General features: G+C 36.7%; 1 protein-coding gene across 12 annotated transcripts in view; it reads right to left on the bottom strand.

The window, feature by feature from the left end:
* The window catches only part of BBS9 (Bardet-Biedl syndrome 9), a 480,217-nt gene that overhangs the window by 243,805 nt on the left and 221,488 nt on the right, over positions 1 to 14,924 (bottom strand). For all 12 annotated transcript variants that reach the window (XR_014246785.1, XR_014246786.1, XR_014246787.1 and 9 more), the window contains one exon: positions 12,411 to 12,506. Coding sequence is in view for 7 of the 12 variants with exons in the window: in XM_082399436.1 (XP_082255562.1) it covers positions 12,411 to 12,506 (96 nt within the window). In the remaining 5 variants the exon portion in view is untranslated. The remainder of the gene's footprint in view (positions 1 to 12,410; positions 12,507 to 14,924) is intronic.

The following is a 14,924-nucleotide window of genomic DNA, read 5'->3' as shown; positions in this document are numbered from 1 at the left end:
GATGGAAAAGCAGATGAATGCTTTTTAAACCAAAAGTTGGAAGAAATAATAGAAACAATTTCAGTAGATACTAGTATAATATTCTACATATACAACCTCTTCAATATTAGTAGAAACTGGGGATGGTTTCTGTAAACTTACTTTGCAAAAGGCTTTTTCCAAGCAGATTTATATAATATTCCCATTGTCCCTTGATAATACTGCTAAGGTGTTCTAAGATAAATATTAATAGTAATATTATATTGATGAATCACTGTACACATTAAAGCACTCACAGTGGCATGAGGTGGGTGTCAGGTGAGTTTAGATTTGATCATGACACTTGTCCCTAAATTTTTTGGCTTTATTAAAGGACTATCACAGACACCCTACTCTATGAACTTCCAGGCACAGAAGAAAATTTACTGATCTCTAAAAACCCCCCACTTTATCAAGCATCTGAAGATAACTTTTTCTCTTTATGGAATGCCCTCCACCTAATAATCTCCTATTCATTCCTCAAGATCCTTCACAAATAAAATCTCTTATGGAATCTCATTCCTTTGGACTCCAACAGCAGCTAAAGTGTGCTTCTGTAAGCACATCAAGCATTCTGGTATCAGTTCGCTACCTGTTTGTCTCTCCCGTTAGCACAGAAGCTCCACAACAGCCACGACAGTCTCTATATCTAATACATCTGCTGAATGAAAAATGAACAAAAGCACGTGGTCTACCCAGATGGAGTGGAGCAAGACTCTCACTTTCCTTGTTCTGAAGGTATTTTGTTTAACACAGTTCAGGATCACATATGCTTTCTTTTGACAGATGCAAAACAAAAGGCTTTTTCAAGGCCCAACCCTTATTCACGTACATGACTACAATTCTTTCATTATACCTGAAAACAAAATAGTCAAAATGGATAAGCAAAGGACTTTTAAACTTGACCTTGTTCAATTCAATCACTCTTTCTAGCATGTTAAAATCTTTCAGGATATTGAAATGTTTAGTATATTAGTTATCCTTTCCATATCCCAAAGGCCTACCTGAGGCAACATAAATTTGCTATTTGCAATTGCTTAGCCCTACTTGTGACACTGAGAAGATGTATTTACTCAGCACTCATTGCTAATTACCAATTTAGCAGGGTACAGAAGTCTAAATTGAAAATCATTTCCCTCAGATCTTAGCGAAAATTTTTCCATTGTCTTCTAGCATCTAATAATTTTGATGTTAAATGCCTTCTTGATTCATGTTCCTTGAGTAGATTGTTTTTTCCTTTATAATCTTTGAAGATATGCTCCTGATTCTTAGTGCTCTAAAATTTCACAATAATATATCTGTATGTATTTCTTTTTCTCTTTCATTGTGCTAACATCAAATAGGCTCTTCCAATATCCACAACTGAGACATTTCATTTCCTAGAAATCCTTGTTTCCATTGGTTTTCTCTCCATCTTCACAACCCACTGCCCCAGTGTCACACCTTGCCTGATGAGCCTCTCATCAGAATCTGCAGTCTCTCTGAACGCTTTACATCAGCACTTCATTCATTCTCTGACCACCACCTTTTGTTCTTCTGGTTCACTTGCTCTATAACTCCTACTACTTCACTTCTTCAACCTTATCAAGGCTTGTGATCCATTGAACCCATTAAATTCTCACCATGTATCAGTTTTCTCTACTTTATTTCTCTTAGATTTAGTAGTCCATTATTACAGTGATTCTCATAAAAATATTTTATCTGAAATTCTCTGTTTCAAAATCCCAGCCCTGACTTTAGTTGCTTGGATACTGATAAACAAATCACTGCCAGGCAAAATCGTCTAAGGATGACTGGCTTCACTTCAAAATTCAGGATCTCAGACTTCAACATTGCCTTATATTTCATGAGTTTGCTTTCTTATTCTTCAAGACATCAGTGTCATGCCTTTTCTTTTTCAAATTTAGACATCATCAAAGCTCCCCTATCTTTCCGTCAACAAATCTACAGAATCTCCCTGGACCTACATCTTGTCACAGTAAAGTTACAAAAGGCCTGTCCTTCAATTCTCCTCACCCTCCAGGCTCTGCATCCCACCCCTTCTCTCCTTCTAAAGGACTTCATTGCTTTGTGATCCCCTTCTTCCTGATCATCAGCCTCTCCCATTAATTCAATCATTTCAATTGCTATTCAAACATGTTCTAATACTGCTCATTTAAAAACAAAACCCACAACTCCTTCCAGCTACATTTTACTTCTGAATTACTGAGTTTGGTTGTCCAATTCTTACTGAAAATGCTAGATACTAAATTAGAGTGTGTAATACTAGACACTCTAAATTTATCCTTGGATTAAGCTGCAGCTTAGACTGTACTGCTTTGGGCTCATACAGAATTATACCTAGTAATTGCATTTTGTCATTATTTTTAAAGCTTTATGAAATTTGTTACTCATAAAGTATAATTATATAAGTATAACAATTATAACTATAAGAATAAGCTATGGAGACATTATTGAAGAAGCTATCTTTATGATGTTCAGAAGAGAAACTTCATCCTGGACTCAGCATCAGTAAAGGCTGTGCATCTCCTGAACAATTGATTTGATTTGATCTTATGAACATTCTGAAAATTGGAACTAAAATGCTTTCTTGTTATTTTTAGACTGCTAGCATCTTATTGATTCTGCAGTATAATCTTTTTCTTATCTTTATTAATTTCCTGCTCTTATTTTCTCTCTCTGTTCCTTCAACTGTTTACTTTCTCCTTTCATATTTTGGAAATTTTTATAATTTATATATATACTTTAAATCCATTAAAAAAAAGTGGAACAAGGCAAAGTACAAATAGATATAGTAGAGAAAAAGACAAAAATAGATATATAAGAAAGATCAAGAAAAGTATGGAGACAAAAGGGGCAGGAAGGAAGAGGGAGAGAGAGGAGGTAGTGTCTGTTGTGTGAGGTAATAAATCACAAAGTGGATCTGGATCTTAAGAGAGTGCCATGGCAGGAATATATAAGTATTTAGTCAATAGCATATTTCTTCTGAAATTTCATTGTACTGAATCAGTAAAAATAATTGACTTCCATGTAGAAATATTCTATAATTCTGATTATAAAAATATTTGATTTCACAAAATGTGACCTACTGGTTATTTTTAACAAGTTTATAGAGGTAGCACTGATATACAAAGAATGTATATATTTAATACACACAATTTGATGAATTTGGACATATGTATATACCTGTAAAACTATCACTACAATCAATAATATACATAATTAGTAATGTAATATACATACATATATACATATATTAGTATATATTACATACATATATTAGTAATACACATACATTAAAAAGTAATATACATATCCATCACCTGTCTTATTATTTTCAATTTAGGTCTGTGGAAATCATTTTCAGAAATTTCGCTAGTGTAGAGTATTTTTCCTACATATTTTTATGTTCAATGCATTGGGATTTTTCAGAATTCACATAATAAACTCTAATTACATTGAATCATTACTTTCTGAAATGAAAAACTTATTCAGCTCCCCAGAGAAGGTGACTGGATACCTGAGCCAAAGAGCTGCATTCACTTTTCTCTTGTCTGCTCTGACTGATCTACACCAAATTGAACTAAAATTACCGCATAGTACACTTCAAGACTGGTTGATTATCAAGCAGGTTTTAAAACCCACATAAAACACTATCCAGGATCAAGGACAACTATATATGACATATGTAGCATTTGACTGTTTGCTAGGGAAAAAATAGTGGGTTCTTTCCATATGTAGGGTTTTTCTGTCCATGCAGATTTCAAGACAAAAGATTGTGTGACTTTCATAAAAAAGAAAAATGCCAAACAAATTGGATACAAATTACTTCATTCCTTTCTTGGGTATGAATGCACTGATAGAGCAGTAGGGAGCACCAATATCTGCCTAGACTCTGGAAAATTGTACTTCCTTATTTTATTTTTTTATTGGAGTATAATTGCTTTACAATGTTGTGTTAGTTTCTGCTGTACAATAAGTGAATCAGCTATATGTATACATATATCCCCTCCCTTATGGACTTCCCTCGCCCGCTGCATCCCACCCGGCTAGGTCATCACAGAGCACCGAGCTGAGCTCCCTGTGCTATACAACAGGTTCCCACTAGCTATCTATTTTACACATGGTAGTGTATTGATGTCAAACCTAATCTCTCAGTTCATCCCACCCTCCCCTCCCCCACCATGTCCACACATCCGTTTTCTACATCTGTGTCTCTAACTCCTGCCCTGCAACTAGGTTCATCAGTACCATTTTTCTAGACTCCATATACATGCGTTAATATACGGTATTTGTTTTTCTCTTTCTGACTTACTTCACTCTGTATGACAGTCTCTAGGTCCATCTACATCTCTACAAATGACCCAATTTCATTCCTTTTATGGCTGAGTAATATTTCATTATATATATGTACCACATCATCTTTATCCATTCATCTGTCAATGGACATTTAGGTTGTTTCCATGTCCTGGCCATTGTAAGTAGTGCTGCAATGAACACTGGGGTACATGTGACTTTTTGAATTATGGTTTTCTTAGGGTATATGACCAGTAGTAGGATTGCTGGGTCATATGGTAGTTCTATTTTTAGTTTTTTAAGAAACCTCCATACTGTTCTTCTCCACAGTGGCTGTATCAATTTACATTCCCACCAACAGTGCAAGAGGGTTCCATTTTCTCTACACCCTCCCCAGCATTTATTGTTTGTAGATTTTTTGATGAATACCATTCTGACCGGTGTGAGGTGATACCTCATTGTAGTTTTGATTGGCATTTCTCTAATAATTAGTGATGTTGAACATCTTTTTACGTGCCTCTTGGCCATCTGTATGTCTCCTTTGGACAAATGTCTATATAGGTCTTCCGCCCATTTTTTGATTGTGTTGTTCGTTTTTTTTTTTTTTAATTAATTTATTTTTGGCTGCATTGGGTCTGGTCTTCATTGCTACGAGGGGGCTTTCTCTAGTTGCAGCGAGCGGCGGCTACTCTTCCTTGTGGTACACGGGCTTCTCATAGCAGTGGCTTCTCTTATTGTGGAGCACGGGCTCTAGGCACGTGGGCTTCAGTAGTTGTGGCACGCAGGCTCAGTAGTTCTGGCTCTCGGGCTCTAGAGTGCAGGTTCAGTAGTTGTGGCACACAGGTTTAGTTGTTCCGTGGCATGTGGGATCCTCTGGACTAGGGCTGGAACCAGTGTCCCCTGCATTGGCAGGCGGATTATTAACCACTGTGCCACCAGGGAAGCCCTGTTTGTTTTTTTGATATTGAGCTGCATGAGCTGCTTGTAAATTTTGGAGATTAATCCTTTGTACGTTGCTTCATTTGCAAATATTTATTACCATTCTGAGGGTTGTGTTTTCATCTTGTTTATGGTTTCCTCTGCTGTGCAAAAGCTTTTACCTTAATGAGGTCCCATTTGCTTATTTTTGGTTTTATTTTCATTACTCTAGGAGGTGGGTCAAAAAAGGTCTTGCTGTGATTTAAGTCAAAGTGTGTTTTTCCGATGTTTTCCTCTAAGAGTTTTAGAGTGTCCGGTCTTACATTTAGGTCTTTAATCTATTTTGAGTTTATTTTTGTGTATGGTGTTAGGGAGTGTTCTAATTTCATTCTTTTATATGTAGCCATCCAGTTTTCCCAGCACCGCTTATTGAAGAGGATGTCTTTTCTCCATTGTATATTCTTGCCTCCTTTGTCATAGATTAGGTGACCATATGTGCATGGGCTTATCTCTGGATTTTCTATCCTGTACCATTGATCTATATTTCTGTTTTTGTGCCAGTACCATACTGTCTTGATTACTGTAGCTTTGTAGTATAGTCTGAAGTCAGGGAGTGTGACTCCTCCAGCTCCATTTTTCTTTCTCAGGATTACTTTGGCTATTCAGGGTCTTTTGTGTTTCCATACAAATTGTAAAATTTTTTGTTCTAATTCTGTGAAAAATGTCATTGGTAATTTGATAGGGATTGCATTGAATCTGTAGATTGCTTTGGGTAGTAGAGTCATTTTCACAATATTGATTCTTCCAATCCAAGAACGTGGTATATTTCTCCATCTGTTTGTGTCATCTTTGATTTCTTTCATCAGTGTTTTATAGTTTTTTGAGTATGGGTCTTTTCCCTCCTTAGGTAGATTTATTCCTAGGTATTTTATTCTATTTGTTGTAATGGTAAATGCGATTGTTTCCTAAATTTCTCTTTCTGATCTTTTGTTGTTAGTGTATAGGATTGCAAGAGATTTCTGTGCATTAATTTTGTATCCTGCAACTCTACCAAATTCATTGATTAGTTCTAGTAGTTTTCTGGTGACATCCTTAGGATTTTCCATGCATAGTATCATGTCATCTGTAAACAGTGACAGTTTTACTTCTTCTTTTCCAATTTGTATTCCTTTTATTTCCTTTTCTTCTCTGATTGCTGTGGCTAGGACTTCCAAAACTATGTTGAATAATAGTGGTGAGAGTGGACATCCTTGTCTTCTTCCTGATCTTAGAGGAAATGTTTTCAGTTTTTCACCATTGAGTATGATGTTTGCTGTGGGTTTGTCGTATATGGCCTTTCTTATGTTGAGACAGGTTCCCTCTATGCCCACTTTCAGGAGATTTTTTATCATAAATGGTGTTGAATTTTGTCAAAAGATTTTTCTGCATTTATTGAGATGGTCATATGGTTTTTAGTTTTTAATTTATTAATATGGTGTATCACGTTGATTGATTCGCATATATTGAAAAATCCCTGAATACCTGGGATAAATCCCACTTGATCATGGTGTATGATCTTTTTAATGTGTTGTTGGATTCTGTTAGCTAGTATTTTGTTGAGGATTTTTCGTCTATGTTCATCAGTGATATTGGTCTGTAATTTTCTTTTTTGTGATATCTTTGTCTGGTTTTGGTATCAGCATGAAGGTGGCCTTGTAGAATGAATTTGGGGTGGTCCTCTGCAATTTTCTGGAAGAGTTTGAGAAGGATAGATTTTAGCTCTTCTCTAAATGTTTGATAGAATTCACCTGTGAAGCTATCTGGTCCTGAACTTTTGTTGGTTGGAAGATTTTAATTACAGTTTCAATCTCATTACTTGTGATTGGTCTGTTCATATTTTCTGATTCTTCTTGGTTCAGTCTTGGAAAGTTGTACCTTTTCAAGAATTTGTCCAGTTCTTCCCAGTTGTCCATTTTACTGGCATATAGTTGCTTGTAGTAGTCTCTTATGATGCTTTGTATTTCTGTGGTGTCAGTTGTAATTTCGCCTTTTTTCATTTCTAATTTTATTGATTTGAGTCCTCTCCCTTTTTTTCTTGATGAGTCTCACTAAAGGTTTACCAAGTTTATCTTCTCAAAGAACCAACTTTTAGTTTTATTGACCTTTGTTATTGTTTTCTTTGTTTCTCTTTCATTTATTTCTGATCTGATATTTATGATTTCTTTCCTCCTGCTAACTTTGCGTTATCTTTGTTCTTCTTTCTCTAGTTGCTTTAGGTGTAAGGTTAGATTGTTTATTTGAGATTTTTCTTGTTTCTTGAGGTGAGATTGAACTGCTATAAATTTCCCTCTTAGAACTGCTTTTGCTGCGTCCCAAATGTTTTGGGTCATCATGTTTTCATTGTCATGTGTTTCTAGATATTTTTTTACTTCGCCTTTAATTTCTTCAGTGATCTCTTGGTTATTTGGCAGTGCACTGTTTATCCTTCATGTGTTTGTGTTTTTTACAGTTTTTTTCCTGTAATTGATTTCTAATCTCATAGCATTGTGGTCGGAAAAGATGCCTGATATGGTTTCAACTTTCTTAAATTTTCCGAGGCTTAATTTTGACCCAAGATGTGATCTATCCTGGAGAATGTTCCATGTGCACTTGAGAAGAAAGTGTATTCTGTCACTTTTGGGTGGAATGTCCTATAAATATCAATTAAATCTATCTGGTCTATTGTGTCATTTAAATCTTCTGTTTCCTTATTTATTTTCTGTCTCGATGATCTGTCTTTTGGTGTAAGTGGGGTGTTAAAGGCCCCCACTATTATTGTGTTACTGTCAATTTTCCCTTTTAAGGTTATTAGCATTTGTCTTTTGTATTGAGGTGCTCCTATGTTGGGTGCATAAATATAATTGTTATGTTTTCTCCTTGGATTGATCCCTTGATCATTATATAGTGTCCTTCCTTATCTCTTATAATAGTCTTTATTTTAAAGTCTATTTTATCTGATATGAGTATTGCTACTCCAGCTTTCTTGTGTTTTCCATTTGCATAGAATATCTTTTTCCATCCCCTCACTTTCAGTCTGTATGTGTCCCTAGGTCTGAAGTGGGTCTCTTGTAGACAGCATATATACGGGTCTTGTTTTTGTATCCATTCCGCCAGTCTGTGTCTTGGTTGGAGCATTTAATCCATTTACATTCAAGGTAATTTTTGATATGTCTGTTCCTATTACCATTTTCTTAATCGTTTTGGGTTTGCTTTTGTGGGTCTTCTTCTTCTCTGTGTTTCCCACCTAGAGAAGTTCCTTTAGCATTTGTTGTAAAGCTGGTTTGGTGGTGCTGAATTCTCTTAGCTTTTGCTTGTCTATAAAGCTTTTGATTTCTCCATCGAATCTGAGTGAGATCTTTGCTGGGTAGAGTAATCTTGGTTGTAGGTTTTTCCCTTTCATCACTTTAAATACATCCTGCCACTCCCTTCTGGGCTGCAGAGTTTCTACTGAAAAATCAGCTGATAACCTTATGGGGATTCCCTTGTTTGTTAGTTGTTGCTTTTCCCTTGCTGCTTTTAATATTTTTTCTTTGAATTTAATTTTTGTTAGTTTGAATAATACGTGTCTTGGTGTGTTTCTCCTAGGGTTTATCCTGTATGGGACTCTCTGCACTTCCTGGACTTGGGTGGCTATTTCCTTTCCCATGTTAGGAAAGTTTTCGATTATAACCTCTTCAAATATTTTCTCAGACACTTTCTCTTTCTCTTCTTCTTCTGCAACCCCTATAATTTGAATGTTGGTGTGTTTAACGTTGTCCCAGAGGTCTCTGAGACTGTCCTCAATTCTTTTCATTCTTTTTTCTTTATTCTGCTCCTCAGCAGTTATTTCCACCATCCTATCTTCCAGCTCACTTATTTGTTCCTCTGCCTCAGTAATTCTGCTATTTATTCCTTCTAGTGTATTTTTCATTTCAGATATTGTGTTGTTCATCACTGTTTGTTTGTTCTTTAATTCTTCTAGGTCTTTGTTAAACATTTCTTGTATTTTCTCAATCTGTGCCTCCATCCTATTTCCTAGATTTTGGATCATCTTTACTATCATTACTCTGAATTCTTTTTCAGGTAGTTTGCCTATTTCCTCTTCATTTATTTGGTCTTGTAGGCTTTTGCCTTGTTCCTTTGTCTGTAACATATTTGTTTGTCATCTCATTTTTTTTGATGGGTGGGGCTGTGTTCATGTCTTACTGGTCGTTTGGCCTGAGGCATCCAGCACTGGAGTTTTCAGGCAGTTGGGTAGAGCCGGGTCTTGGTGCCGAGATGAGGACTTCTGGGAGACCTCACTCTGATTAATATTCCCTGGTGCCTGAGGTTCTCTGTTAGTCCAGCAGTTTGGACACAGCTCTCTCACCACAGGAGCTCAGGCCTGCCCCCCCAGCCTGGGAATCAAGATCCTGCAAGCCACGTGGTGCAGCAAAAAAAAAAAAAAAGGAGCAGTACAGTAACAAAGAATAAAAAATAAAGTAAAATTAGAAAAATTAAAAATTTTTAGAAAAAATAAAGATATAAATGCAACAACAACAAGGTAAAACAGAACCATAGGGACTTTGCTGGTGGCCCAGTGGTTAAGACTCCATGCTCCCAATGCAGGGGGCCGGGGTTTGATCCCTGGTCGGAGAACTAGATCCCACATGCATGCCACAACTTAACATGCTGCAACAAAGATCCAGTGTGCCACAACTAAGACCCAGTGCAGCCAAAATAAATAAACATGAAAAATAAAAAAAAACAGAACCACACCTAAAAAAAAAAAAAAAAAAAGGCTGGAAAAGGTCTTGGTGGTGGGGGCGGGGCTTAGGTGGGGGCGGGGCCTAGGCTTAGGACCTGCAGGGCCGGAAAATGCAGCAGGGTCGGAGGGGGCCTCAGAGTGAGGAGTTCGGAGGTTAGGCCCTGGGTGGGGGTGTGGGGGCGGGGCTTAGGCTCTGAGCAGCACAGGGTGCCTCGGAGTGCAGAGGATCAGGCCCCGGACCTCAGCAGGCTCCCCGCTGATCCCCTCACTGTAGTGGGCCTCTCCCGAGCGTGGGAACCCCTCCCCTCCCCCAGCCGCCCCCCCAGGGCCACCAATCCTGTCTGGCCTCCACTTTTCCTCTCCCCTCTCCCTCTCCCGCCCTCCCATGCCCTCAGGACCCACACGGCTGGAGGGGCCTCAGAGGGCAGAGGACCAGGCCTGGGACCTCAGCAGACTCCCCGGAGCCCAAGTGGGCAGGGGAAATGCTGGCTGTGTTCCCTCCGATCCCCCAAGGGTCTCTCCCCCATCCCCGATGCTCCCCTCACCATGCGTGGGCCACTCCAGGCATGGGAACACCTCCCCTCCTTCAGCCACCCCTCAGGGGCACTGGTCCCAACCTGCCTCCTCTACCTCTCCCTACGCTCCCTCCCCACCCCCACATCCTACCCAGTTGCTCAGGGGTTCCTCCCATCTCCTTAGGTGTCCGTGGTCCCCCACCAGTGCCTGGTAGGTGCCCTAGTTGCGAGGAGACACAAACTCCGCTTCCTCCTACTCCACCATCTTGACTCCATCCCATTGTGTTTTCTTCATATCTATCTCCCTTCATCTCCAAGGACATTCCCTAGGTAGAATTCTGGGCATCACTGAAGCCAAAATAACCATCAGGGAATTGTAATGGCTACACTTCATGTTTCAGTTTACACAGTTCATTTGATTCTTTATTTAGTAGTTCCTGTCCAATTCCATTATTTAGTCTGTCTGCCCACACTGTAGCTGTGTCAAGGCATTCATTACCATATATTAAGATGAATGTGAATAAATCAGTTATATACATGGATATTGGGTAAAATTTAGAGAATGATAAAGTAACTATGGGCAACAGCAATGTTCTAAGAGTTACTTTATATAAAAAAGAATAAATATAATGCATTAGGACATAAATACCCTCATTTGCACAAAGAATAAATTTTGCCTTTTTTAAATGGTCTCAATTGCAGATTCATTATACAGCATCATCAACTGAAATCAAACAGATGTGTATAATTTCCCAAAGAAATGTTGGCAACAATTTTTTAGTATAACTAAAGAGAACACTTTAACAAAGAGAAATGTACAAAAATGATTCCATCATCCAACTGAAGATTAAAATTAATCAAAACAAAATGGTGCCAATGTAAAGAAGACTACAATCATGATCAATCACAAAGACCACGAAAAGTACAGAATTCTCTCATTCTTCTCAGAAATGTCTTTAATTTGTGTATCTTATTCTTTAATTTTTAGTTGTTTCCAAATCTATTTCACTAGCCGCCAACCTACACATTCCAGAAGCTGTTATGATCTTAACCACAGAAACTTCATTAGTTTCTAAAATAAGGATGTATATATGTTCCCCCTGTTAACATCTTCATTTTTCAAAAAGAACATATCCTTATTTTACTATCTTTTCTAATTATAAAAGAAATAACCAACTAAAACTGCAAATCCATAAAGTATTGATAGAAAATGAAACCCACTGTACAAATGGCAGAGATTTTAAAAATTGGAGTGTACTCAGACTTATATATATATATATATACACACACACACATTCATTTCCCCTAATACCCTTAGTGTACCTAAAATTTGTTAAACACTTCCTTTCTTAATATTTTAATTTATTTCCAAGAAGGTATATAAAACTCAGTGAGTTTAGTAGCTTCATTGTCTACATACATCAGAAGTCAGTTTTACATTGAGTAGTTTCAACCATTATTCTCATATGAAGCAAACAAATCAATAAAGCATATTTAAATCTGAAATTCAAACTTGACTATACAATTACTACTTTTCATTCTACTGAGATTAATCTCAGCAAAAGTTATTCACTTTCACTTTCATCTTTGCAAGTGTCCAAAAGGAGGATGTAAGAATATACACATAACCCAAAAAAATTAACTCCAGTTTCTAGTAACTCCTAAAACCTACTTCACCATATACCTATCTCAAAAACATTTTTCAGTTCTTTAAATTCCTCTATCAAACTCTCCTCATCCCCAAAACCAAAGTTAAGTATCACTAATAAAACAGGATTCTATCTTCATAACTAATATAATGGCCCTTAGTTTTCAATATCTAACATCACCCTTGCAGAAATCTTTGATGTGGCAATGATCTGTGATGCATTGTTCTTAATAGAAGTTTTCAAAAGCAATAATACCATGGCTTTACTTACGAGAGGTTTTGGAAGCAAGAAGAGTAACTCGGGAACCTCCTAAGAAGCGAAAACCCATTACATTCACCTGATCATCTTCTGACTGATTGGCAAAGCCTGCAAAGAAAAGAAAAAATCACCTTACATAATCACAAGGCAAAACACTTAATGTTTAAAATAGGAAGCTTAGTTGACAATGAGTATTTTTTATGTCACTAGTCATGTTTAAGGTCCATGTGTGGACTATAATATATTAACTGATCTCCACAGTTGCTTCCAATTGCTAAAATTACTGCCTCAGAAGAACATGCTGAAATCACTTAATTTTCTTCTACTAGTTCATTCTAGGTCTGAGGCAGGAAATGTACAAGATGAACTTAGAATGCCTGTCACACCAGAAAGCAAGGAAACTATCAGTGACCAGCAGATTTGTATGAAAAGGACGTAAGAGCCAACTTAAAGAGACTACCACTGGCCAGAGATGAAAATACTTGAGTATCAAAATAATAATCATAATAACTGCAATGAAGTAAAATATATCAAATATATTGAAAGGCATGTGTTCATATTGACACTAAAAATAAAACAAAAAACCCAAATGCTCACTATTGAAGGATCCTAGAGAATCAACTCATTATTCTAAGAATCAATAATAAAGACAAAGAACCAAGCATTTATCCTGATGATCCTACCAAATTGTACCACATAAACAGTGGTAAATAAGGGAAACATTCTCTGTGTGGAAATATTCCAGCTAAAAATTGTAGAAAGCCTGAAAGAATAGAATACCACCATTTTTCAACTTCCAATGAATTAATGGATCTTAGCATTGACTATCAATAGCTGTTACAATCACAAAAAAAGGAGACAAACAGATATAATGTACCCACTGCTGAAAGTATATATCACCATTCTTGCAGTAGTATGGCCAAAATAATCAATCCTAACTCTATTAGCACTAGATGCAACTATCAATTTACAGGGAACAAGACAGAGAAAATATTAAACAAAATCACAGGGATGTAATCAGCAAAATTCAGAGAATGGGAAACTCACAGGAAAAATAATTTGTATTCTTTAACAAATAAACTGCAAATTAAAAAGAGACATGAAGGAGAAAGCCTACAGAAGAGGAGATATCAAAAAATTCATATCAAAAAATTACAAGTGAAACATATTTGATTCCTGACTCAAAAAAAAAAAAAACAAATAAAAATTATAACACTGGAGACTTTCACTCTGTGCCCAGATGGAAAAACTGGGGCCAAATTTACCCTCCCATCTCAAAAAACTAAAAAATGGAATAAAATATATGAACCATTTTTAAGACACTGGAAATTAGCAAATGAACAACAGGGATCTCTGACAAACAAGAAACAAAGTGAGCCCTATGTTTGCACCAGCTTACCACCTAGAGAAATTTCCAAGCCAAAACACAGGGGAGGGGAGCCCAGGAGCAACCCAGCATTCTCCCCGAGTTGAGGAGATAGATTTGGTAATCTGGGAAGGCCAAAGTGGCAAACGTTCTCAAGGCAGAGAGCAGACAGAGCTACAGAGAAAGAACTCCAGAGATTTGCAGAGTCCCATTTGAGTACTCAGTAGAATACTAATGGATGCATGCCTATGAGGAAACTACCTGAGGTTGGGGAGAAAAAAAAAAAAAAAAACAGTCAAAAAGATTACAGGAAATAATCCACAAGCCCAGACAGGGCCAGAGATAATCCTTGTTTTCACACTGGCCATAATATAGACCATCAAAATTCACTAGGTATCAGGTAGATCACATAGAAGAGTTTGGTTTCAGTAGCAGGTAAATTTCACACTAGAATAAATGTTGCTCCCGTTCCACCTAACAAAGCTTCAAAACAACACTAAAAATGATCAAACTTTTTCAAGTAACTTAAATGTGTCCCAGGAAAAAAAAACCTCAAGAATATTTATAGGAAAGCTAAAATACTCAACACACAATTAGATAAAGTTCAGGAATTCTGTCCTTCAGTCAAAGATTACAGAACACAGAAAGAGAAAAGAAATTACAACCCATTAACAAGGAGAAAAATCAATCAAAACTAACTCAGAAATGACACAGACAATAGAATTAGTAGACAAAGGCATTAAAATAATTATTATATTATTATAAATATTCAAAGGAGCTATATTAAATAGAGACGTGGAAAAATTTTTTTAAAAAGAGAGAGACCCAAATCAAACCTTGAGAGATGACAACTACAATGTCTGAGATTAAAAAAATACACTGAGTGGGATTATGAACACATTACACACTGAAAAAAGAAATAACTTGAATGTATAGCAGTAGAAACTACCCAAAAAAAAGCACAAAGAGAAAAAAGATTGAAAAAACAAAAACAGCACCATTGAGCTCTGGGACAACCTCAAGTGAGAAATATACATATAATTGGAGTCCTTAAAATAAAGATGAAAAAAGGAGTGGAGACAGAAAAAAATATTTGAAAAAATAATAGCCAAAATGTTTCCAAATTGGATAAAAATTATAACCCATAGATCAAAATATCT

This window comes from Balaenoptera borealis (genome assembly GCF_965194805.1).
Source record: "Balaenoptera borealis genome assembly, chromosome: 7".
NCBI lineage: Eukaryota > Metazoa > Chordata > Mammalia > Artiodactyla > Balaenopteridae > Balaenoptera > Balaenoptera borealis.
Note: the sequence above shows the minus strand (reverse complement) of the source record. Positions and strands in the feature narration are given on the sequence as shown.